This window comes from Bos taurus, chromosome 13 (assembly GCF_002263795.3).
Source record: "Bos taurus isolate L1 Dominette 01449 registration number 42190680 breed Hereford chromosome 13, ARS-UCD2.0, whole genome shotgun sequence".
In the NCBI taxonomy this organism is placed as follows: domain Eukaryota; kingdom Metazoa; phylum Chordata; class Mammalia; order Artiodactyla; family Bovidae; genus Bos; species Bos taurus.
Genome location: NC_037340.1, coordinates 59,948,635 through 59,973,913, shown reverse-complemented (window position 1 = coordinate 59,973,913; position 25,279 = coordinate 59,948,635). Strand labels below are relative to the sequence as shown.

Genomic DNA, 25,279 nt, shown 5'->3' with positions numbered 1-25,279 from the left:
TTATGAAGAGAGAAAACAGAAGAAAAAAAGAGAACAATTGGAAAAGCAATAGTAAAATGGCAGACCTAAATCTAAACATATCACATTAAATGTAAATGGTCTCAACATACCAATTAAAGGAACATGGCTTTTGAAGTTGGGCAAACCTGGTGTAAATTCATTCTTGGCTGCTTATACCTATGTGGCTTGTGTAAGAACACTTGCTTCTTTGAGCCTCAGTTTCCTTATTTGTAAAATAAGTATATGGCCTCAGAGGGCTGTTACAAAGATGAAATAACGTAATGTATATAAAGAACTCTGCACATCCATCTGTTTAAAAAGTAGAGGAGATGCATATTTGCTCATATATGCAAAGTATCTTTGGAAGGACATACAAGAAGCTGATGTTAGTAGTTGTCTATGGGAAGACCTGGTAGGCTACAGGACAGGGCTAAGAGGGAGATTTTTGGTTTTTTTTACTTGTACAGGTCCAGAGTCTTTTATCTACAGCTCTGAAATCAAAAGAGCACTGAAAAAAAGTGTGTTTTGTTTTTTCATAAGATTGACACCAAACCTTTTTTGGTAGCAAAACGTGACCTGAAGTGGCATGAAGTTCCTTACATATTCATTTTATGTGAATTCTCATTCATTTTGCAGAAATTTTAGGGTTTTGTTTACAGGGTGCTACATAGTAATATGTTTGGTATACTCCTATTTCTAAAATATGAAAAATTCTGAATTCTAAAACACATTCAGCACAAGATTATGGATCTATGTAGCCTTTGAATTTTGAATTCAATCTGTGTATTGTCTTGAATTTTGAAACTGGTGAAGGCATTACCTATTCACAAAATTAAATCTTAAAAACTAAATTTAGCATGGTGCCTGACACAAAGCAAGCTGTCAGTAAATATCAGCAGCTGCTGTTATTCCATTCTTCCAGGCTTTTCCTGTCAACAAATCTGTTCATGTCCAATACGACGTTTCACCGTCACAGCAGACCCTGTGACTGTTACTGTTTAGATTTTACATTTTTAAAGACTGAGGTTCAAAGATTTTGTGACAGATGCCTGCCAACCAGCCAGGCAGCCCCCGACCTAGGATCCCGAGGTTTTTTCTGTTCACCAGACCACCTCAGCCAGAAGAATGGCATCAGCAGGATTTGTGTGCCGAAGAGAGCCAAGTTGTTTTTATCTAAGAGCAAAGGAGAGAATGAGGAAATTATGTGTGGTCAGGATCACCCCCAAATCCCATTAGACAGTCCAGTGGGCCCAGCCAGACAGATGTGCCTATAGCATTTAATGTACCAGCATTCTCCTTCAGGGGCTTCCCAGGTGGCTCAGCTTTAAGAATCTGCCTGCCAGTGCAAAAGACGTAAGAGATGTGGGTTTAGACCTGAGTCAGGAAGATCCTGTAGAAGAGGGCATGCAGCCCACTCCAGTATTCCTGCCTGGAGAATCCCATGGACAGAGGAGCCTGGCAGGCTATAGCCCATAGGTTGCAAAGAGTCGAATGTGACTGAGGTGACTTAGCATGCTCACACTCTCCTTCAGTTGATTACCTGATGAAGTTTTAGGGACTTGATTCTAGACACTGTACAAAAATTACCTTTAAAAAAAAAAAATCCTGAGACCCTCATTCAGCACATTAAGGACTGAACCTATTTTATAATAGGTTCTGGGTGTGTATATGAGGAGCTCACAGAAGGGTGCGTGTGTTGCAGTTAGACTATGTTGAGTATGAACCTAAGGGATATGCCATGACCATTTGAAGTACCCAAATTGTTGGGGTGGGCCTGGCAACTGCCTTTCTTTCCTCTATTGTTCTTTATTTCTTCTCTCCTCACATTCTGTGATCTCGGAGAGATAAATAGAGATGGCTCCATGTTTCAGGAGGCATCAAGGCTCATTTCTCCAAGTCATTGTTATAGTTGGTTCTGTTTGCTGCTCTGTAAGGGGGCAGTTTGTGGAGATAGATAAAATGCTTCCTGCCCTCTGCACCACCTGGTCTGTCCAGTGAGGCAGGTTATTGGGAGGCCACCAGAAAGTTTGACTGCCAGCTCCATGAACCATGGCTTGGAAACAATAACCTCGATCAGGAAAAATTGCTTCCCTTGGAAACCATGTCCACCTAATCACAATGTCTTTTCCAGCTCATTGGTAGAACTGACTGGAGAAGCACCTACTTTTGGATTTTTTCCCAGCTCTTTAATTAATGGCTTCTTACTAGAAGCTTCGATTAACTGCTATTTACAAAGCTTTTCTGAGGTCTGCCATGCCCCAGAACTGTCAGGTTTGTATTGCTTGCCAGGGCTCCAGGTAGATTCCAAAGCACACTTTTTCAAATACCAGATCTTTTTTGTTTCATTATATCCATAGCCAGATCCTTTATAGAAAAAGTAGGGAAGTATAAAGAGGAAATGTCACCCAGGTATAACTGTCACTGTTTTTATTTTCAGTTATACTTCTTTCTAGTTTTATTTATACACACACACATTTTTCCTAGGCTATTGATAATCCCCTTTTCTCTTCTGTTAACACTAGAACATAAACATTTTTCCACATCATTTTTAAACATTCTCAGAACATTTGTTTCCATGGCTGCATGATCTACCTAACTGGTCCCCATTTGTGACCAATCCACTTCCCTTGGTTAAAGTCTTTATGATGATATTTGAATTTCTGTAAGAGGATTTGTTGTTGTTTAGTCACTAAGTCATGTGTGACTCTTTCATGACTCCATGGCCTGTAGACCACCAGGCTCCTCTGTCCTTGGATTTCCCAGACAAGAATACTGGAGTGGGTTGCCATTTCCTTCTCCAGGGGATCTTCCCCATCCTTGTACATTGGCAGCAGATTCTTGACCATTGAGCCACATGGAAGCCCTTATGATGGATACCTAGGCATAAAATTATCAGACTATGAAATGTAAAGATTGTGTGTGTGTGTGTATGTATGAGTATAAACTTAGTTTCCACAAAGCATGCACTGATTTATGCTTCTGGCTCCTGCAGTCTCAGTGTGGGCAAAAATTGGTTCTTCCTGGGGGGTGGAAAAAAACCTTAGAAATTTGTGGCTATCCAGTGGTTTCCAGTGCATAAACTGATATACAGTATCTGCTTTTATCATTTCATGCAGAGGCCATAATGAGAAAAAGGTTGAGAAACAGAGTTCTAGCTATATATGAGCACCCATCTCACTCCACCCTTGGAAGCTTTTAAATTTGAGCTTTTGGTTTGGGATTTTAGAATAGTATTTTTCTGGTCTAAATGTTCTTAATTCTTTGTACAGACTTTAGGAACCTGAGAAAGGTTTGAATACAATAAAATGTATGTGTTCCCACTGTTTATATTTTTATCTTTCTACATTATTAGGAATCCTCCATGTTTCTAGCCTTGTGTCCAGCTCTTTTCATGTTACTGTGCTGTGTAGTGTTTTCAGTGTTAGTCTGTGCCAAGGACCATGTTGAAGTACCCCTTGTGTTCTGGTCTTAGGCAGGGACTCCCCCACCTCCATGCCTGGGAGTACATATGTGTCTCCACAGGCGTCAGCTTTGGACCTCTGGGAGCCCAGGCGCCAAGCTGCTCTGGGACTTTGAGTAATTGTCTCTTGTTTGTTTCAGGTGTGATCCCCTGGGCCCGTTTGCTGTCGGGGGAGAGGACCTAGACCCCTTTGGGTGAGTACTGCTGGGGAGCTGGCAGCAACATGACTTGGTCTCGTGGCCTTTCAGCCCCAGCTCATCTTCTAATTTTAGAACTTTTCGTCAGTCTTCCTTTGGGGTGAAGGAGGCATTTGTTGCCGAGTGGCTGAGGAAGCACTGCTACTGTTCTGCTCTGCCATGCCTGGAGCAGTGCAAGAGGGCTCTGAATGTTGGGGAACAACTGAGCAAGCCCAGAGGGCAGTTCCACTGTTGTTTTCTGGCCCCACTTGCCCTGGTGGAACGATACCCCCAGGGGGGTCTATCAGGTGAAGACTGAAAACACACAAGTGGGTTACAGACCTGAGGTCAGTTGAGGGCTCTTCAGAGGTCATGACCTTACTTGATAAGGGAGGGTCACTCATCCCTTTTAGACTCTAGGGTAGTTCTTGTGAAGTCCCCAACAGAGTTAGAGCCTCAGCTATGCAAAGGCTCAGTGCTTCTAGATTTTAAGCTCTGCTGCAAAGCATGTCCCCAACTTGAGTGTTTCATTTTTAGACAGTGGGGAAAGTAAGTCTGAAGTTAAGCTTGAACAATTAAGCTTAAGTTTTTAACTTAATACTTTTGCTTGAGCTGAAGTTAAGCTTGAACAAACTTTGACCTCAAAGTTTGGGGTAACATCACCTTCTTATTCATCCTCATTTGAGCCATTAGGTCAGATCCTTAGAACTCCATGAGGAATGGGTACTATCAAGAGTCAGACTTGGACAATCAAGTCATAGAATGCCCAGAGACCCTTCAAGGAAACCACAAAAAAAAAACAAATAAAAGCTAGTATTATAAATTGTCTCAATTCATTAGCCCTTAGACCTAAAGCTGTGCCTGGAAGAGCCTTGTTTTGGTTCTGCATTCACCTTGACAAGTTCTGGCACATGTTCTTGATCAAATCGTGCCCCCCTCCTTGGCTGCAGGACATGGCAGGGATCTCAGTGTTGTGGGGTCCTGGAGCTTGTAGAGCTGAAAGTGCAGGCCATGATGGCCAGAAAAGGTGTGCTTTTTTATGTTCTTGCTCTTGCCCACTTCCTGCTGGCACTCAGGCAACCATCCACGCATGTCTGCTTGAGCCATCCAGAGTTGGTGGCCAATTCACTTTTACCTACATTCTCATCACCTTCTTCTCCAACATCTGCTTGCCACACCTGCTTACCCATTATTCCTTCTTGTCTCAGGTGTCGGAGAGGTGGCATGATTGTGGATCCCCTGAGATCCGGCTTCCCAAGAGCACTTATTGACCCGTCATCAGGACTCCCAAACCGGCTTCCTCCAGGCGCTGTGCCCCCAGGAGCACGCTTTGACCCCTTTGGACCCATTGGGACCAGCCCATCTGGGTAGGTATTCACTCGGGGATGCTGAGAGGGAGGACCCGATAGCGGCTCAGCTCAGCATTGCAGGGATAAAGGCATCTGACACCAAGTGCAGAATTGCCAGTAGTCCCGGGCCTTGCTGCCAAGAGAGTGGAGCCTCCTCCAGGCCCCTGCCTGGTGCTCCCTGAAGCCTTCCATGAGCTTCCCATTCCTCAGTGGCTCCCTTCCCCAGCTTCCCTCCAGGAGGACTCAGAGGAGGGGTTGCTACTCACATTTACTGGACTTCTTGTATGTGCCAGGAACTCAGTGGATTCTTAGGTCAGCACTTGTGGATAGATATTTCACAGAGACAGAAATCAAGGCCCTGAGTGATGAAGGAACTTGTCCAACGTGGGAAAATCAGAATTCAGACCAACTCTAGAGCACATGGTCTTTAACTCCACAAACCACCACATCATTCTGGAGGCAGGCTCCCTCCATTCAGGACCCTGTCTACCTGTGTGCCCCTGACTCTTCATCACCCCAACTCACCAGCCCCTCTTTCCATTCCAGACCTAACCCAGACCATCTGCCCCCGCCGGGCTACGATGACATGTACCTGTGAAGGCCTCAAGAATGTAACATCCCAGCCTTCCCTCCACTGTCCTGGAGCTGCCACCGCGGGCCCCTTCAGCACCCGTTTTCTTGCGGGCTGGGGGCAAAGGACTCTGTCCATGTGTTTGCAGGCCGGCTGGGATTGCCTCCCCACCCCCTACCAGAGCCAGGGCACCTGCTGCAGTTCTCCACCTGGCTGCATATAGGTCCCAAAGAGAAATCAGTGTGTGTCTCACCACCAGCTCCTCTCCACTTCGCAGGGGAGACTCCGGCAACATATGCCCTTGACCCGATGCAGTTCCAGCTGCATCGCTATAAGAACAGAACCCATTTTGGATGTTATTATTAAGAACCAAATGTCAATACAAAAATCATGTTGCCGGTCTCCCACTCTTCTTTACTGCACAGCTCCTTCCATGTATGAGACTTGAGAGTTTGGATCTTTGAGGGGCTAAAGGACTGTCTTAGGCATCTTCCTTTCATGAATTGCTCTCACTCCTGATACCACTAAGATGGTCTGGCTGCATGGATGAAAATGAGTGACTGGAACCCCCATAGGCCACAGGGATGACTTCCACAAGGCCAGGCGCATTGCAGAACGACTGCATCTCTCTGCAAAGGGCAAGACGTTCCAGTTCTGCTTGTCTGAGCCTGTCCTCTGGGTCTGTCTGTGCCTGGGCAATGGCCGCCTTCAAACAGAGGAATAAACAGAGCAGACCTGAAGGCTAATCTCTTTTTTGCCACTAACTTAACTGAGTGACCCTATGCAAATCCCTTCCCCTTCCAGGGCCACTGTGCCCACCTGCGAAATCCGAGGTGCCTTTCTTGCTCTAAAACATCCTGGTGTCGGCTTCTATGCGTGATGATCCCTAGTAACTGGGGCAAAAGGTAAAGAATGAAGGTACAAGGCTTTGTGTGGCGATTACCTACAGAGTCTGCAACTCTGTGCCTCTACCCACCGTGAGGCCCCGACATGAGCATAGCAGCACAGTGCTGGACATAGGGACAAGCAGGGAGCCTGGCCTCTAGAAGCCAGTGTGTGACAAGGGTGAATGGAGGAGTTGGTGATACAGGAAACAACCCAGGAAGGCATTCCACCCCCAGGGAGCCCCAGCCTCTGGAAGTCTGTGCCCTGTATCCAGGCCCACCTGACCTTTGGTGTTCTCCAGATCCTTTGCAGCCCTAGGCCTGACAGACGTGTTCAGTGATGAACCCCTGTGCTGGAATAGAGAAAACACCCTAGAGCACCAGACTCCGAGGCAAGAGATGAAGGCACTAGTCACTTTCACTCCACCGTTAGCATTTCAGCCATGGGTGGTGCCTTTTTCAGCTCCTTGGACTCCTTTCTCTAAATTAGGAGATAGTATTTGTCTGTGGGCAGAGGGCTACCAGAGCCTTCCTAAGGCATCTGCTAATGTGCTATATAGCCTGGAAGTGCCTGTCTGCTGTGCCCAAGAGTGGGTTACAAGTAAACTAGACAAGGCATATATGCCCAGGGTCAATCCAAGATGCCACCTGGGTATAGGTGGGGAGGCTAGGGCTTCCTGGGCGTTTCTGGCAGGCCGCATTTCAAGCACTGATTTAGTGAAGGACCAGTGTAAAGCTTTTAGAACAGCTCTGCTCTGGAAAAAGACCCAGAGGTCAGGCAGAACTGCAAATGCAGTCATCAATGGCCATCTTCCCCAAGAGCCAGCAAATGGGTGAGATGTTTTGTTTGGAAGCTAGATCATACCTTCTACAAAGAACTTGAGGCAATTTGCTCATAAAAGCATCCTTTATTATAAAAAGAAGCATTTAAAGGAACATCAGACAAGCAGGGGAAGTAAATAACTTTTAGGACCCTGATTCAGGGGAAGGACAAGATTGAAACAATAAATTCACCACTTAGATTTTCTAATAGTGAAAGTGGAAAGGATAGTCATAAGCATAATACTGTTTTCTGAAAACAGAAACTTCAGTGATTCATCTGCAGAATCAGTCATTTTTTGAGTGGGTCTCCTTGCATTAAGGACTGAGGAATGCAGACTGTGCCTTAAGTTATGTGTGGGGAGGTGAATGGGACCTTCAGGAACTTCCAAGTCAGCCTGTCAGTACACGTTGTGTATCTCAGCCACTTCCTCCTTCCAGCCATGAGTAATCACCGAGCAGCCAGAGGGAGTGATTCAGGTACGTTTTGTGGAACCTAGAAGTGTTAGAGCCTTAACAGTAAATACCAGCACTTAATAGCCTGTTCTTCCTTTTTAAAAATAACAGCTTTATTGAGATACAGTTCACATACGCATAAAGTTCATGTTTTTTAAAGTGTACAATTCAGTGTTTTTAGTACATTCACAGTGTTGTGCACCCATCACCATATCTGAGTTCTGCACATTTCATCATCCAAAAAAGAAACCTCATACCCATTAACAGTCACTCTCCATTCCCTTCTCCCAGCCCCAAGTGACCACTCGTCTGTTTTCTGTCTCTAAAGATATGCCTATTCTGGACAGTTCTTACACGTGGAATAACACAATATGCGGTCTTTCATGTTTGGTTCCTTTCAGTTAACGTTTGCAGGGTCCATCCATGCTGTAGCGTGTATCAGTAATTCATTTCTTTTAATGGCTGAATAATATTCCACATTTTCTCTATCCATTTATCAGTTGATGGACAGGTTGTTCCAACTAAAATAAGGCTGCTATGAACATTTATGTACAAGTTTTTGTTTGGTCATATGTTTTCCGTTCTCTTGGAGTGGAATTGTGGGATCATATGGTAACTCTGTGTTTAATTTTTGAGGAACTGCCAGACTGTTTCCCAAAGTGACCGTGCCATTGACATTCCCATTAGCAGAGTATGAGGGGCCTGGTTCCGCCCATCTCCTCACCTGTTAGTCTTGTGTATAGATATCCTAGTGGGTGTGAAGTGGTAGCTCCTTGTGGTTTTGTCCTCTATTTTAAAAAAACAAAAACGGAATTCTGACCGAGGTCAAACAAGACAGAGATCGCAGACTGTGGCTTTGGTAATAGCCACCTTGGGATTACTGACTGGTGAGACGCAAAGGAGTTAAAGTTTGAATTTTGGGGAAGTTTCAGGGCTGGATGTGATTTAGGAGAAAGGTCCTGTCTATAGGGAAGTTACCATGACCTTTCCAGGTCTGGTGAGATTCATGGTAACCACTTTTGCTTGTTTTGAAATATTTGTATTGACCCAGTGGCTTACAAGTAAAATAAACATCTAGTTCTGAATCTTTGTCTTTTGAAGTGACATAGACTACGTGTACCATCTCTGGCAGTCTCCTCATCCCCAACTCTTCTTCCTTGCCTTGTGTCCTTCCTGATTCTTAGAGCTGGCTGTGTTTTTCATTGCATTGCATTTATCTGCTCATCGTGAGCTGTCAGCCTCCATGGTGAAGTCACTGGTCTCAAGACCCTGACTCCAAGCAGGTATTATGTTCAAAACAGATTTTTTATTCCTGTGATGGATGGCTAGTACCTGTTGCCATGCAGTTAGAAATCGGGTAGCAAGCCCTGTAACAACCTCATTCTTTGAAATCCAAATTCCTTCATAGCTTCCTTTTCTGCTCATTAATGACATTCTATTACTGATCCTTGCCTCTTCATAGAAGAAAACTTAGAGTCTGTGGAGCAGTTCCTGTCTGTCACCTTGTGCTCTTGTCTGCTTTGGGCAGTTCCAATGAGACAGGTCCCACCACCAAGGAGATGAAAGATCCCTCACATAAATATCCTCAGCTTTGTCTGATATAAAACTTATATTCTTAAGGCCCATTGTTGACTTTTTGCACCAAAAGAGAGATTCAAAGGCAGGCATCCAAGCCCCCAGCCCCTGTTTGTCCTTGGGATACCCCAAGTCTCCAGCTGTGCCGAGCCCTGAGCCTCACCCAGAGGGTAGGTCACAAGTAGGAGTGGCAGGCAGTGAGGATGGTGGCTGTAGAGGAGTGGCAAGACCCAGGTGACCAAGGATACTAGGGTGCAGAGAGCAGTGACATGGGTTTGAACATGAGGTTTGCCCACTAGTGGCAGGGCTAGGTGGCAGGTACGAGGTGGAAGGCCCAGCCTCAGACGTTGGATGACCGTGGGAACGGCCAGGTTCCATACTAGCCACATAAGGTGAGTGTTGTGTGACACGGTTCTGAAAGAGGAGAGACAGGGTGGGCTGTAGGAAACAGAAACTACTTTAGCTTTTTGAAACAAGAAGATTTGGATGCAGGCAGCAGCAAGATCACATCATCATTGTCTGATCTGGGGATCAGGAAACTCCAGAGCCACACAGCAACTGCCTGGATCTGTGCCAGAAAGTAAATGCCCCTTGTGCTGCCACCTTGACCCCCTCCCCCACTTCCTCTCACCTCAGTTCCAAGTGCAAGGCTTGGTTGCATGCATCTGATAGTTGGAACCTACATCAACTCTTAAACCATAGCTGCAAAGGAGCCTGGGAAATGGTCTTTTTCCCTTTTCCTGCCTGTCCCAGGAAGGCACGTTTGGGACAGAGGTCTGACAAGCCAGTCTCCTGTGTATTAACATCCTTATAGAATGGGCCTTGATAGAGATGAGCACCACAGCCAGGCTTCTCCAGCTTGCCCAAGCCTCCCAGTCTCTCCTGAAATGCTTGCTTGAAGGACACAGTACATCTTGGGCCCCAACTCAGACCTGGATCCAGATCACTAGGGAAGGGCCCTTAAGTCCATTTTTTGTAAGTTCCTCAGGTGATTTATCTGACAGACCAGTTTGAGAATTCCTGAGAACGGAAGGGAAGGCTACACACATCCTTGCTACTCAAACTGGCAGATTCACCTAGAAACTTGTTAGAAATGTGGAGTCTCGGGCCCCACCCAGGCCTATTAAATGAGGATCTGCACTTTATCAAGTTGTCCAAGTGGTTTGTGTGCACTTTAAAGTCTGAAACTCTCTGGTGTATAAACCTTATATCTTCTCCCTTTACCTGGATAGCAGGTGAAAAGAATCATCAGTCTTGGTTGATGACATACTACGACTAATACAAGAACCTCCTCGTTTTAACTGCTTTCTGTGTTATCCCCTGTAACCTCTCCTTTCCTTTCTCCCCTATCACTCAAAATGTGTTTGTTTCATATGTTTTTAAATACGGGTGTACCCTTGTAAAATAGCATATGTCATATCTAATATAAGGAAATACTATCCCCATTTTTTCCAGGCCAGAAAAAGAGGGTTTGGAAAGTTTCAGTAATTTGCTCAAGAAGGCAAGCAGGGTTCTTAGAATTAAGCAGGAGTAGTTATGACTCCCAGCCCTCCCTTTGCTGGTGTGTGACTTTATCTGCAAAATGAGCATCATATCTACCTTCAGGATTGTTACAGGACCCAACCAAATAATGTGTCTTACAAACAGATAGCAGGAGCTCTGTGGGTACCAGCTATCATTACTGAAGCCATATGGGTAGATAAGACTGGGAGTTCGTGGACAAGAGGGGTTCCCTGGTGGCTCAGATGGTAAAGAATCTGCCTGCAATGCAAGTGACCTGGATTCGATTCCTGGGTTGGGAAGATCCCCTGGAGACGGGAGCGGCTACCCACTCCAGTATTCTGGCCTGGAAAATTCCAAGGACAGAGGAGCCTGGTGGGCTATACAGTCCATGGCGTTGCAAAGAGTCAGACATGACTGAATGACTTTCACTTCATGAACAAGAGGAAGGAAACCTTGGGCTGCTGTTCAATGACGAGAATAACTATCTGATGCCCTCAGTGTGCCAAACTCCTCCTAGTCTCATGTAGTACACCTAGCTATTCCCAAGGTAAACACTGGTAGCAGCTTAGTTGAAGTGGTGCTGGGTTTGTTCCTTCAGGGGTGGCAGAGCTGTGATGAGGACCCAAGACAGCCTGGTCCTAAAACTGGTGCACTTTTTAGTAAAACTGCTATACCTAGACCCCACATCTTGTCCAGAGGAGGAGCATGGGCAAAATCTATTCCTGAAGCCGGAAAACAAGTCAGGACTGAAACGAGAAAGGAACAATGCTGCATAATTCCCAAGATGGCCCAAGACTCCGAAGTCAGTCCTATTGCAAAGTGTATCTCATGTCTCTGAGCACTTCCACCTACAGCCACAGCACCCAAGCACCCAGGTTGGGAGCATCTGAAAGCACCCAGCCCAATCCCTATCCCACAGAGGAAGAACAGGCCCCAAAGCCTGTCAGGGTAACCTCTTGAGAGGCTTCATTGGCCTAGACATGGCCTTAGGCTCCATGCAGGGCTCTGTCATATGACCCCAAATGATGCTCACCCTGGCCTTCTGACCTTGGTAGTTTGGGAGCTATTTTCCCCATTGGACAGATGAAAAAGCATACCCAGAGCAGTTGAGTGACTCCCACTTTGCCACAAAGACTACAAATAAATCCTAGCCCCAAACTTGTGTATCAAACATTACCCCCAACAGTCATATTGGTCTCTTTGAGTGACAAAAATATGACCCCCCAAAATTGTCCCTCCCTCTTCCTTTTCTCCCCTCAGCCAGGCTGTAAGAGGAAGGGGCCATGCAGCTTCAGCACCCTGGTCAGCGCCCACCTAGGCACAGCTGCCAGACGAAGCCTTTGGGCGAGGGTAGGCCAATGTCGACTGCTCCCCAGTCCAGGATGGCCCTCCTCTGGGATAGACAGGCATCCCAGGAAGGATGAACCTAGGTATTCTGCCTACCAGATGGAGCCCTGCCCGCCCACCCTCCAGATTAGAACCACAGGAGCACAGCTTCATCCTCTAGGCTTCTTGATGTCTGATATAAATTCACATGAGAACCCTAAGAAGAGAGGGGGCCTGAGCCATGGGGCCCCTGGGTAAGTCCCACCTCTCCCCTTGGTTTTCCCCAGTAGTAAAATGGGGATAAAGGTGGACTTGATCCTCCAAGGATCCTCAAAGATCCCGCTGACCTATGAGATTCCATGACTTAAATAGGACATGGGCCTGTCCAAGTTTAGTGCTGCCCCAACTGTCCCCTCTTATCCCCCCAAGAGCTTCCCACTTGGCATCTAAACCACAAGCCTCAGTGGCAGCCTACAGCCCAGATGTGCAAACATGCCCTGACCGGCCTGCACACTTATTACAGTCGAGTCTGCTATTTACTGGTTGTGTGCCCTTGGGAAAGGGACTTTGCCTGCCTGTGCCTCAGCTTACTCATCTGTAAAAGGGAATTCATGATAGCACCCACTCTCCAAGATGGTTGTGAGGTTTAAATGAACTAGCAGATGCAAAGACTTAGAAGAGTGCCTGGCACAGAAGGAACACTGTATTTCATTTAAAATTTGATCATCTAATGTGTATAATACATAATGGGTTCACTGAAATGTAGAAACATGAAGTGTTTTGTTTTATCCAGCTAACCTCGGTCAGAGCCCCCTTTCTCATCTTAGCATCTAGGATCCAACCAAAAACTGAATGGTCATTTTGATTTTCAAACTCAGTCCAGTCCAGTTTAAACTTATATCCAGTTCCAAGAGGTCTCTCCTCTGACCTCTTTTGAACACTTGCTGCTCCTCTGTGGTAGGGTGGGAGGAGGGAGAAAAATGAAGAGTCTCTTCACTAGCCATGGTGATGGGGTGGGGGGTGGGGGGTACTCTTACTCTAATTCATACCGGGGTTTTGCTTTTTTATGCTGGAGTGTTTGGTAGACAACATGCAAAATTGGGGAGTGCTGTTGAGAACTATACCCAGGACTCTCAGTAGTGAGGGTCTCTCTCTCCATAAGAGGTTCTCAGCCCATCTGCTCCTTGAGGTAATATACTGGGCTGCATAGCCACCTGCACCATCCCACAGCTCCAGCCTCCCCTCACCTGCCTACATCAACTCTTGGAGCCCTGGAACACTAGGGTCCTCCACCTACCTTCAAGAGCCTCAGAACACTGGGAGGGATTGCAGGACTGCCCTTCTTCCTCCCTGAGTCCCACCACCCTTCAAGCCAGTGTGGGCTGTTCCCTTGGGCCTTCCACATCAGAAATTCTCCAGGTCAGAAGCAGACCTCATCTCCATGTTCACACTAATTCTGAGCCCCAGAATATACTTGTCAAGACCACTCAAGAATACTTTCCTTACTTCTTTCATCTGTTTGGTGCTGTACCTCAAAACCTAGCACAGAATGGTACGTAATTCCTTTGTGAAAGAACGAAGGATCTTAGATGAGAAACACTCAAGTGGTCTGCAGGCACTGTATTTCAGTGAGTCTCCAACTGAGAGACAGTCTAGACTGCTTCTTGAGGGTGCCCCCATCTCTCTCAGTGACTTGGTAAGCCCTGGGCCAGGGAGGGGGTGGATGACTGACCCTAGCAGGTGGCATCTCATTGGACACTCCTTTGTCCTCAGTTCTGGCCTGTCAGAATTCTCAAGCAGTGGGATAATCCTTTTTACCCATGCAAATGTCCAGATGTCCAGCTGCTCTTGAAAAATCAGGAGCTCTGACAACCCTGAGCCCATCCACCAGGGCAACAGCCAATCAGCTGAAACAGACACCCCTTTAATCCTGCCACTGCTGTAGATTGCCACCTGCTTCATTAGTGACTGTCACCTGCCAAACTCTATGGGCATTGGCATTTGGGCCCCTGCTTTCATCTTTGATAGAGGAGGGAAGACACTCTCAAGAGGAGAGTCAGATGGCTGGCAGGTGAGTCAGCAATAGTAGTAACACACCTGTGGGTGTAACCCCCAGGAGTGGCTTTAGTGAAAGGAGGTGTAAACACAGAAGAATTTAAAAAAAAAAAAAAGAGGAAGATAGGGAGAGATGGGATGAAATGAAGAACCAGGAAAGGGAGAGAGATGGCCTTTCCTGAGTACCCTTTACCCTAAGTCATTATTGGCTCAGATGTCTGCCACCCAGGAAGAGGTTGGCATGGCAGGCACCTTCTTCCCCTGTCCTCCCTGCTCCCCTGGGGCCAGCTTTCCTGCCAGAAGATCCTTCCACTCACTAACATTCCCCCAGACCCAGGTGATTAAGTTGGCTTGATCTCAACTTAATCAGATCCCTCTTCTGTGCCAACACTCTCCACCTTTGGCCATACATACACAGCTCCCTGTGCACTGTCCTGTTTCTCCAGACAATCTGTGACCAGCTCAAGGGCAGGGCCCACATGTCCCCATAGGACCTCCCCCAGGGAAGAATACAGATTAGGTGTGAATGAACAAGCAAATGAATAGTTAACATTATTGAGTGAATTACAAAGTGCCAGGCTCTACGCTCAGTGCTTTATGGGTATCTCATTTACTGCTCACTACGCCTTATGGGGAAGGTGCTTCCATTTAACAGATGAGGAAACTGTGGCTCAGGGGTACTAAGCATCGGCTCAGCATCCAGGCGGGCTTCCCCTGTGGCTCAGTGGTAAAAGAATCCACCTGCAATGCAGGAGACATGGTTCAAGCCCTGGGTCAGGAAGATCTCCTGGAGCAGGAAATGGAAACCCACTCCAGTATTCTTGCTTGGCTACAGATCATGGGGTCACCAAGAGTTGGACAAGGCTGAGCGACTGAGCACACATGCACACAAGCATCCAGGCACTCGGACTCCAGAGCCAGTGCCCTTATACTTTACATGATGGATGGTCCTCAGTGAACTCCCTCCATAAGGGCTTCTCCCCCCAATCTCTCTAAGACTGGAGTAGGGAGAAAGCTCAGAAGTGCTTGGTCCCCTGGGAGGAGGAAGGCAGTAATCCTGCTACCCTCTGTACCATACATATCTCTTGGGCCTGCCCATCTGCTCCAGGACGACCCAACCCAGGAAGAGGGTTGATCTAGGGGAGAGGGTGTTGGGACCAAAGAAAAGAGGATACAGCAAGACCAAACTTGCTACTGTCTTTAGCGAGGCTCTGGCCACTGGGGCACAGGTTCTCTTCCAAGGAGAGGGGGTTGGTTGGAAACCTCGAGACTAAATGCTACCCAAATTCCACTATGTTTCTCCCTGAAGACACGCAACACCTGACCAGTAAATGCTAACATACCTCCACTGACAAGGAGCTCCCTACCATTCCAACCCGGGCAAGATCTCAACAAGCTTCTCCTTCCCTTAGCTGAAACTCATCTCCTCAGGGATATCAGGAGGAGCCCAGTCTTTTGGAAGAAACCAACAGACCCAACCTGAGGGCATCTCCTTGACTCTGTCAGGGCCAGTGATGCTCCCCTTTCCTCCAAGACAGATCCTTTAGACAGAACCTGCCTCCTGTGGCTTCATAATGCCTCCTTTGCTTTCCCTCCTCTTGCCCCTCCAAAACTCTCTACACTCAGCACCACTGCTCAGCACCACTGTCTTAACTTTAGAAAGCCTTCTTCTGTGTTTCCTGATCCTCTCAGTCCCCACAGAAGGTGGAGATTGGTTGGGAATGTTTCCAGTCTCTCTCTGGAGCACCAGAGAGGTGGGAGGAAGGCCCACAGGGAAGGGTTGCCTTCCAGGCAGAAGGAGCAGCAAGTGCAAAGGCCCTGAGGTGGGCATGTGCCTGCAGGGAGTGAGCCTAGCTGCAATGGAGTGAGCAGAGGCTAGGATGGGACAGAAAGTCAGAGCAGCACAGGGGCCAGACTGTGTAGCATTTTCATAGGCCACCGTGAGGGATAGATCTGAAGCCTATGAAATTCAGGGAGTCATCCTTTTTGGAAAAATGAGAATTATAAATAAGTGTGATTTAGGGCCTTGGAAGGAGCTTGCACAAGTGAGAGGCCTTGTCAATGCACCCTTGACTGGCGAGAATGGTAGCTTCTGCCGAGAGTAAGAGGAGCCGTAGGACAGTTTGGAGCAGGAGCAACCTGACCTAACTAACCTTTGAATAGGACCCTCAGAGTAGATCAAACCAGTCATCCTAAAGGAAATCAACCCTGAATATTCACTGGAAGGACTGATGCTGAAGCTGAAGTTCCAATACTCTGGCCACCTGATGCAAAGAGCCAACTCAATGGAAAAGACCCTGATGCTAGGAAAGATTGAAGGCAGGAGGACACGGGATGACAGAGGATGAGATGGTTGGATGGCATCACCGACTCAACAGACATGAGTCTGAGCAAACTCCAGGAGATGGGGAAGGACAGGGAAGCCTGGAGTGCTGCAGTCCATGGGGTCGCAAAAAGTCAGACACAACTGAGAGATTGAACAACAAGGATCCTCCTGGCTGCAGAGTGGAACAAGAGCTGAGGTGGAGGGTGGGCAGGAGAGGAATTAGGACTCAAATGAGCAACCTGGACTGTGCAGTTGTGACTGAGGAGTCAGGTTCCACAGATGGAACCAATGAGATCTGCTGATCGGTAGGGTGGGAGGTGAGAGAAGAAAGTCAGAAGGGTTGACTCTGAAGTTTTAGGCCTAATCCAGTCATCTCCAACCAGGGTGAGGAAGGAGAGTGATCGTGGAGACAACCTCATACACTCAGGCCTGCAGCCTGATTTTTCCCAGCCTCCCTCTCTCTGAAAGGAGGCTGAGGATGAACTTTCATTCCTCCCACTTCACAAAGACAATACTCAGGATACTTAGAGAGAAACAATACCTTGCTCAAGGTCACACAGCCAGGAAATGGCAGACCCTGATGCCCAGGTTTTACTGACTCCAAAATCAGTATCTGTTCTCATATGCCAGGAAAAGCAAGGTTTGGGGACCCTAGTAGCTTCTCAAGTAGGAGATGCAGTTCCTACAGGTGGGCACCTTCCAGCCACCACAGGGTCCCCTGGGGCCACTTCACAGCTACACCCAAAAAAAACCTCCAAAGAGAGTTCTCAGCATCCTACGCCCTGCTCCCTCCTGACCCTGTTTCTGATCTACTGGCTGGGCCATCTCAGCTGCAACCTTGGGGAAATGTTTTTGGCATCACCTAAGTTTTCTTAACTCATCGACAAAGAAATGACTGCCTCCATCCATTTTACACATTTTCTCAAGAGTACATTAGGATGCACAGCAGGCCTCTCTGGTTTAGAGAAAACCTGAGGTTCCTGGAATTTAACCTTCTAACAGATTTACCCTCTAAACACAATTCACGGCATTTAAACTGATAGGAATTGATGGTCCTGGATGCATCCACTCAACAGGTTTAGTCTCCAAAAGAGTCCCCCACTGTCACAATAATCTATTTAGCTTGGATTGATATTTTTATTATTATCATTATAGATTTGAAAGGCCTGAGCCCATCATTTGGGATGTTCAGTTCTTCTACCTAGAGTGGGTCCTGTCACTTCGTGCATCCACTCCTCGCTTGGAGCTTTGACTTGTGAATCTTTCACTATCTCGAGGCTTTGTCCTTTTCAAACCACACCTCTTCAACAGCAGAAACAGAATCTGACAGGCCAAGATGCATAGCCTTTGTCCTCTCTAGCCCTCCCTCAGCCCCCTGCTCCTGGAAAATCCTGCCAGCAGAAGCAGATATTTGATCCATCATAGAAGCGATAATGTTACACCGTCCAGATGTTCAACTCACCGGACTAAGGGCTCAGGTTACAGATAGTCAGGGCTGCTCTAGCCTCATGCCCACCCCACTCTCCCACCCCCAAGAATCAGGATCAGTGGCCCACATTGCCAACTGAGGCGGAGTACACAGAACCTGCAGGGGTTTGGGGGCTCACTGAAATGACCCCATTAGAGTCTTCAAACCAGTGACCTAGAAGGCATATATTCTCAAAGCCCTCTAGAGCCTTTCAGAATGGATAATGCCCTCCCCCAGTCCTCAAACACCTTTATCTCCTTGCCCACTAGGACCCACTTCTTTCCTTGTCAGTAGTTTAAAGAGAGTCTGGATGGAGCCTAGAAAACACTTGACTAAGAGAAACAGAACAAACGGTGATCAATGTGGCCAGAATTTCCAGGCCACCAGAATGTGTGCCTGATTTCTTCCCCAAATAAATTGGGGCTGCACTTTGCTGCTTAGGGGGGTTGGGAAAGGAAGGTTACAAATTCAACATTAAAAAAAAAGTTTCTTTCCTGTTCCCAGAATAAGGTTATGCCTAAGAGACATACTATTGGGGAAGGGGTGGTCATGAAGGCCCACACTGTGTCCACAGAAATATAGCAAAGCCCTCACCCTTTCTTATTTGAAAGACCCCCTGCCCCTTGTCCAGGGAGTTAGTAAAAACTGCGCACATGACTGTAAAACTTGTGCTAGTCACTGCAGGTAATTCGATGCCATGACCGAAACCAGGCTGTCACAAACTGTATTTAGCCCAGCCTAACCTGAGGACTTAAGGGCTCCTTTAGCAGGACTGTGGGAGATGCTGGCTGTGTAAGTGGTGGCAACCCTGGTCAGAAAATGGCATGGAGAATGGTCAGCACCTGCTGACACTCTCCTCCCCTGAAGGAGTGGCCACATGCAGATACTCCTGTTCCATACGGGAATTCCTAGGGCATAACTGGAAGGGCCACCCCTCTCACATCACAGTCAGGGGGACTGAGGCCTGGAGAGGAGAGGTCATCCGAGGGATGACTTCTCCCCTCATCATGAAGCCACCTCCCACCTTCAGTGGTCAGGGCTGCAAGGGGTCCTTCCAAGGTCACCCAACACCCATAGGTGGCTGATGAGGACAGCAGAGGTCCCGGAATTCCCCAAGGCACGGGGAACAGGATGGGCAGCCTTTCAAACAGCTCTCAACCCACAGAAATGCCAAGAAACCTCATCCTCCAAGGGCAGCGGTTTCCAGACTTTTGTATTTTTAGCAGCAGAAGCCATCCTTCAAACAAAACCTTATGCAAAACCTCAAGCTACAAAACAGACGGAGGGGCCGCTCTCCTAAGCGAAGCCTGGACCAGGCCCCAAGCTCCCCTTCCTGCACCCACGACTCCTTCCACAGGGCCCTCGGTGGAGCTCAGTCCAAAACCCCAGCCTTGGGGGCCTGGTCACTCCGAAGCTGAAGCAGCCAGAAAGAGTGGGCTCTTACTTAAGACCCCTGGAGAGCATGGCTGGTCTCTGAGACCTGGACAACTTCGTTCTCCACCAGGGCCTGGCCCCCGTCCCCATGGAGCTGTCTCATGCGCAGGTTGATAGAGCCATAAGTCTTCCTGGAGCCCCTGCCCGGGACGAAGGTGGGCCTGCGGTACAGCTCGCCCTTGCACAGGGAGACCATCAGCAGCACGGACAAGAGCATGCCGCCCACCGTGAGCAGCCCCAAGCCTGCGATGATGCACTTGTCCAGGTGCGAGCCCAGGCGTGCATAGTACATCTCCAGCCGTTCCATCTCCCGCGCCGACACCGTGTCCGGGTTGACGCGAGCCTCACGGGGGATGGCGTACGCAGTCACCACAAGGAGGATCCCGCTCACCAGGAAAACCAGAGCAGAGACAAAGCCGTAATCCACAGGGCGGCTCACGGGCTCCAGGCCTGGCCCCTCTTCTGAATGCAGGGATGCATCGTCTCTCTGGGGTCGGGGCCGCGAGGGGCCAAGGCCCCCAGGAAGGCTGGGGGAACGGCCTAGTCTGGTATCCCCAGGGTCCTGGAAATGGGTCTCGTGCTCCTCTGAAGAGAAGCAGGCATTCTCCACACCCCCCCTGGGTGGGGCTGCTGGACCCAGAGATGCAGGTCTCCTTGGGGCCTGGGGACCATTGTTCAGTGTCTTCAGTTCCAGACCAGGGGGAGATGCCATTGGGAAGGCGGACCCCAGCTCATCCCTTGGCCCCTTGGTAGCTAGAAGAGAAAACAGAAAAGTGGAATTTAGCAAACCTCTACTACTGACAGCCTGCTGGCACCAGACATCACACAAGGCCTGCTACTAGGCATGTGGGTTTTGGGCAATGCCTGTATCCTCTCTGGGCCTCAGCTTCCCTATTTATTGAATGACAGCAATAGTACTACTTCCTACTTAAAAGGGCTGATGTGAGGATTGAGATAATCCACATAAAGTCCTCAGAATAGTAAATTCTCAGTAAGTACTGCCAATGAGCTATTATTATGATGGCGGGAATTTAAATAGGGTAGATATCAGGTTCTAATCCCAGCATCACCACCTGAGCTTGGGCAAGTGCGGTGATCTTTCCAGACTCAATTTTATGATCTGCTAAGTGGGAATAAGCATAATGCTTCCCTCATAGGGTTGATTTGAGGATTTTGTTTCATAAAATAAGGTATGTAAGGCCCACCAGTTCAATTAATGGACACTGTTGTGATGAAATGAGGATATCTGGGGGCAGGGGAAGGGGAGATGAAGGTGGTTGTAAGAACAAAGAGGAGAAAGTTAGGGTAGCTTCTAGGAGTTAGTAGCATTTGAGCCAAATCTCAGAGGATAAGTGGGAAATCCCCCAGCAGCAAGACGGAACAAGGGCATTTTGGAAAGGAAGAGGGGTTGCCTTGGAGGTCAGCTGGGACTAGCTTTCTAAATTCTCTGAAAACCAAGCCAAGGAGCCAGGGAGGCAAGGTGTTGGGGCTGGGAGGGTTAACATCCCCCTGGGTTTTGGAAAGCTCTCTCTGGCTGCTGCATGGAGGACAGTCAGGATGGGAGGGAGGACAGTGGAGGCCAGGGGTCCAGAGAGGAACCCAGTATAGTCAGGGGAAGCATAGAGGCTGAGAGGGCAAAGAGGAAGGAAGAGCATATTTGAGAGCCATGACTGAGGTCAAGGCCAAATGCCTTTATATAAATAGAAGATGGGAGGACCTGGATGAGGGTGACAGAAGGGCAGCTGGGAAAGGACAGGGAAGGGGGGCTCTCTGCTCAAAGAACAGACACCCCACCCAAGTACCTGAGCGCCTGCCCACACAGACAGACAGCACATGCACCAAAGGATACCAGCTTACAGCCCATGGGCCATATTTGGCTCATAGGAGTTTTGCTTTTTCATGTTTCTGGTCTGTTCTTTCTTTTTTTTTTTTTTGGTGAAGCAGTTGCCAATATATAAAAAGCAAAAGATTCTACACTTTAAACCTTAGATGCCTGGCTTCTCTTGCAAAATGGATGAACCTGATGCCCCTAGCCCCCTTTCCCTCACAGCCATACAGCAGGAGCTGATGATGAAGTCTCCCTCAAGCAGCTCTAGTGCGCCCCCAGCAGGCCCCCCAGGCATGTAGAACTCCTGACCACCATGTCCCCAGGCACACCCACACCTTGTGGGTACAGACATCCCAGACCCAAGTCCGCACACAGCACAGAGACCCCCAGATGCAGAGTGCCTTACATGCCCTAGGGTGTCTACACACACATACACAGGATTCTAGACCTTTCTCTGCTTTCCCATGCCTGGGTTTATTCTCCAAAGCTCCCTGCTTCAGTGTGTGTGTATGTGGGAAAGAGAGAGGATATGAGCAAATGAACGGAGTGAAAATGAATGAAATGAATGAATGAATGAAATTCAAAGAGCCTCTGCGGGAAGGCACGTTTTTCGATCTTTCTGATCTTCCATCCAACATGGACTTGCATCAGACACCTCCTCTTAGCACACACAGGGCCTTTCATCTGAGTACAAAGCCTGTTTCCACTTACAACCCATCTCGATCACCACGTCCCTTCTGCCTGAGTTCCAATTTTAAAAATGTTTACTGAGCACCTACACTCTCTAGTGGGCCCTGGTGTGGACATTTCCCTCGGGAGTATCTTAGGTAACCCTCACGAGCCCCATGAGCAGGTGTTACTATCTCCGTTTTACAATATGTAGCAAGATCCCATGGCATATATGTGGGGGTCAGGAGCTGAACACACGTTCCCCAAGAATTGTTATCACCTAAAAGCCTAAAAACCCACACACTCGCATGCCAGTGGCATCATCTGGCCGTCCTTCCCTGGTCTTCTAGGCCACACTTGTAGACTCTCTACTTTATGCCACTGTTGAACAGCAACCATGAGCAGCTTGAGGTCAGGGATACGTCTGGGTCCACAGCCCCCTGCACAAGGCTTGGAACACAGCCAGTCCTCAGGAATGGTTTCACAACCTGCTCAGGCAGACAATCCTTCCCACACAACAGGATGGGGAGTCCTATTCCCGGACAGGCTCTGGCCAAACTGCTCCCACTTTCCAGTAAACCAAGAGGAGAGGTGTGTTCATTGACTTTTCTTTTTTTTTTTTTTACTTTTGGCACCAAATGCATTTTCCTGAGTGCCCAGCCAGTAATAGGGACTGGCAGTGACCACTCCTGCCCAGTTGGTGTCCAGAAGTGGTCCCCCACCCAGGTCTTCAGCATCTTCTCTAGAACTCAGCCCCTGGAAGGGCCCAGGAACCCTCTTCCCAGACCAGCACATTGATGCCTCCATATCTCAGAAGAAACCCAGGATACTCAGATTCTTGGAGCAGGGCTCTTTCACCTGGCAGGAAGCCAAAAATTTTTCCTTAGGCTGCCAACAGAGTTAGGAAGAGGGTGGAGGAAAAGAAGATTCCTTCTTACACAGAGTTGCTATGTCTCTGACACACAGGTTCAGAGATACCTAGGAGTTACAAGGGCATGCCCAATTGCTCAAAACATAAGCAGAAACAGACAAGCTGACAATGATGCTGGTTGTCCACTGCTCACACCCCACAGCTGTACCAGTTACACTCCAATGTCATTTGCAGTCCAACAGGACCTTAAAGGTACACCTTGGTCCCACACTCAGACCCCCAGGGGCCTTTTCCATATGCAGCATCCACAGACACTGGAACCCACACAATACAACCAGAGATCCATACACCACATTGGTATCCATGCCCCAAGAAAGGACAGAGCTGGTCACACACACACATACGCCGCAAGAAATGATAGAGTTGGTCACACACACACACACACACACACACACACACACACACACACAGAGTTTACTACTCTCAGGACTGCTAAGATCCACCAAGATCCGCCCAAGTCCAGCACCTCGCGCAGTGGCGTGCACTAACACGCGGGGGAAACAGACGCACAGCGGGCGTGGGTAAGCTTCACAAAACCCAGTCGACAGACACACGCACGAGTTGTACACAAAGCCTCGGGCGCTCAGATACGTCCACGCTGTGATACCCAAAGTTCCGAGCAGAAAGCTCCAGCACCCCAGCTGCCCGCTGCACCCACGCGCCCGCCACCCCGCAGCTCACACCCCCCTGCTCCTGCCCTTGACCACAAACACTGTTGGGCCGGGCCAGGCCGGACCGGGCCGAGCGGCGCCGGGAGCCAGGCGGCCAGGCGGCCCAGGGAGGCCGGGATCTGCGAGGACCCGCGTGCGCCCAGGTTCCCTCGCCGCATGTCCTTCGGCCCGGCCGCGAGGTCAGGCTAGCTCTCCTCGGCCGCCCCTCTCCGCCTCGGGTCCTCGGCCTCCCGCTGCCCGCAGCAGTTCCCTCTTGGTGTGCCTACCTGTGCCGAGCCTTCGTCCTCACCTCCCCACCTCCCCACGCGGGAGGCGAGGGCGCCGAGCCGCCTCCGGGCAACGGGGAGGGCGCGTCCTCCCCGGGCGCCCGCCCGCCTTCTTCCAGCAGCCGGTGTTGGTGCTGCGGCGCAGCCCAGGGGGAGAGCGGGCCCGGCCGCCGCCTCCTCTTCTCCCCCTCGGCTCCCGCCCCCTTCCCAGCCGGGCCCGGCCCGGAGCCGCGGCCGAGGCGCACGTACCTGCTCGCGCCTCGCGGGGCCGTACGGCGGCGGCTGGGACCGCCAGGGAGGCTCCGGGGAGGGAGGCACGGGGAAGGGGCGGGAGCCGGGGATCGCAGAGCGCCGCGGCTCGAGCTCCGCCCGCGGCCGGCGAGGGCGCCGGGAGTCAGCTCCGGGAGGCACTGGGAGGCGGGTAACAGACTGGGGCGAGGCTGGGGGGACGCGTCTCCATCCTCCTCCGCTTTCCCTTGGGGCAGATCTGGTTCCCCAGCACCTGGGTCCCCAGAACCGAAGCCTCCAGCCGGCCCGGGCGCAGGGGCGGGGCGCGGGGTGGGTGCTGAAGAAGACCCCTCCCTCGGCCGCTGGCCTCGCCCCTCTCCTGGGGAGCCCCTACTGCACCGGGTCCCCACGCTTACTCCGCTTCTCAGCCCCTCCCACACACGCAACCCGCTGGAGGGACTCGGGGTCCTCTCCGAGGTCCTTAGGGCGGGATGCTCTTCTCCGGCGCGTGCGGCTCCGTGACTCGAGGGCGCCACCTGAAGGCGGAAAGGAAGCCTCTGATGAACCAACCTCTGTAGTGCCCCCTCCCCTGGGAAGCCCACTGGACAACCCCACAGGCTCCCTGGCCCCAGGGGCCCTTCCAGCTGTGTTCTCTTGGCCTGCATTATTGTCCTTATCTCTGGGAGCTGTGGTTTTCACTGAGTGTCAGCCTCCTTCCTCAGACTGGCAGGTCCTGGAGGCCAGGGCCGCAGACCGACGCTCCCAGAGCCCAGCGTGGCAGTGGGTGGACAGGTGGTAGTGGGACACATTTCACCGTTTCTTTCCTTCTGGGGCTCAGACTAAGGTGAATTAAATTTCACTTCACTTCAATTAAGTGAAATGCCTAGTGCACTAAAGTTAAGGAGACACTCGCTCTTTGGGAGCCCAGGCCAAGCCCAGAGAGGAGCTGGAGCTGAAGATCACCAGCTTACTGGAAGTCTCTGTGAACAGCTCACTCTGGTGGCCTCAGGTGGAATCCTCCCACCTCTCTGAGCCTCAGTGTTCGCCTCTGCCAATGGGATCATGAAAATGCAGACTCCAGGAGCTTTGGAGGGGTCAGCAGAGGCAAACCGTCCGGAAATAGAGGCACGGTCCTGAGTCCTCAGCCGCGTCATGGTAGAGCTGGACCTGTCCTGCTCCAAAGGCCTGTGCCATCCTTGACGAGTAGGACAGCAGAGGCAGCCCCAGAAGCCAGGTGCCCAGGCCTTTGAGGCTAGGGTGATGGAGACCTGGGCAGGACTTCCA

General features: G+C 49.6%; 2 protein-coding genes across 4 annotated transcripts in view; one reads left to right on the top strand and one right to left on the bottom strand.

Moving 5' to 3' along the window:
• The window catches only part of PSMF1 (proteasome inhibitor subunit 1), a 45,350-nt gene extending 39,054 nt beyond the window's left edge, over positions 1 to 6,296 (top strand). Inside the window, exons 5-7 of one of the 2 annotated variants that reach the window (XM_025000828.2) lie at positions 3,601 to 3,654; positions 4,845 to 5,003; positions 5,532 to 6,296. In XM_025000828.2, coding sequence (XP_024856596.1) covers positions 3,601 to 3,654; positions 4,845 to 5,003; positions 5,532 to 5,583 — 265 coding nt within the window. In that variant the 3' untranslated portion in view covers positions 5,584 to 6,296. 2 annotated transcript variants of the gene reach the window in all.
• Positions 6,297 to 7,803: 1,507 nt separating this feature from the next.
• On the bottom strand, positions 7,804 to 24,141 carry TMEM74B (transmembrane protein 74B). 2 transcript variants are annotated; one of them, XM_010811631.4, is made up of 2 exons: positions 24,017 to 24,141; positions 7,804 to 20,155 (listed from the first exon to the last, which is right to left on the bottom strand). In XM_010811631.4, exon 2 carries the CDS (start codon positions 20,112 to 20,114, stop codon positions 19,413 to 19,415), a length of 702 nt encoding a protein of 233 aa, XP_010809933.1. In that variant the 5' UTR covers positions 20,115 to 20,155; positions 24,017 to 24,141; the 3' UTR covers positions 7,804 to 19,412. The 2 variants fall into 2 exon arrangements, with proteins under 2 accessions (XP_010809933.1, XP_010809932.1); XM_010811630.4 differs by lacking the exon at positions 24,017 to 24,141 and adding an exon at positions 23,768 to 23,940.
• Between the last annotated feature and the right edge of the window lie 1,138 nt (positions 24,142 to 25,279).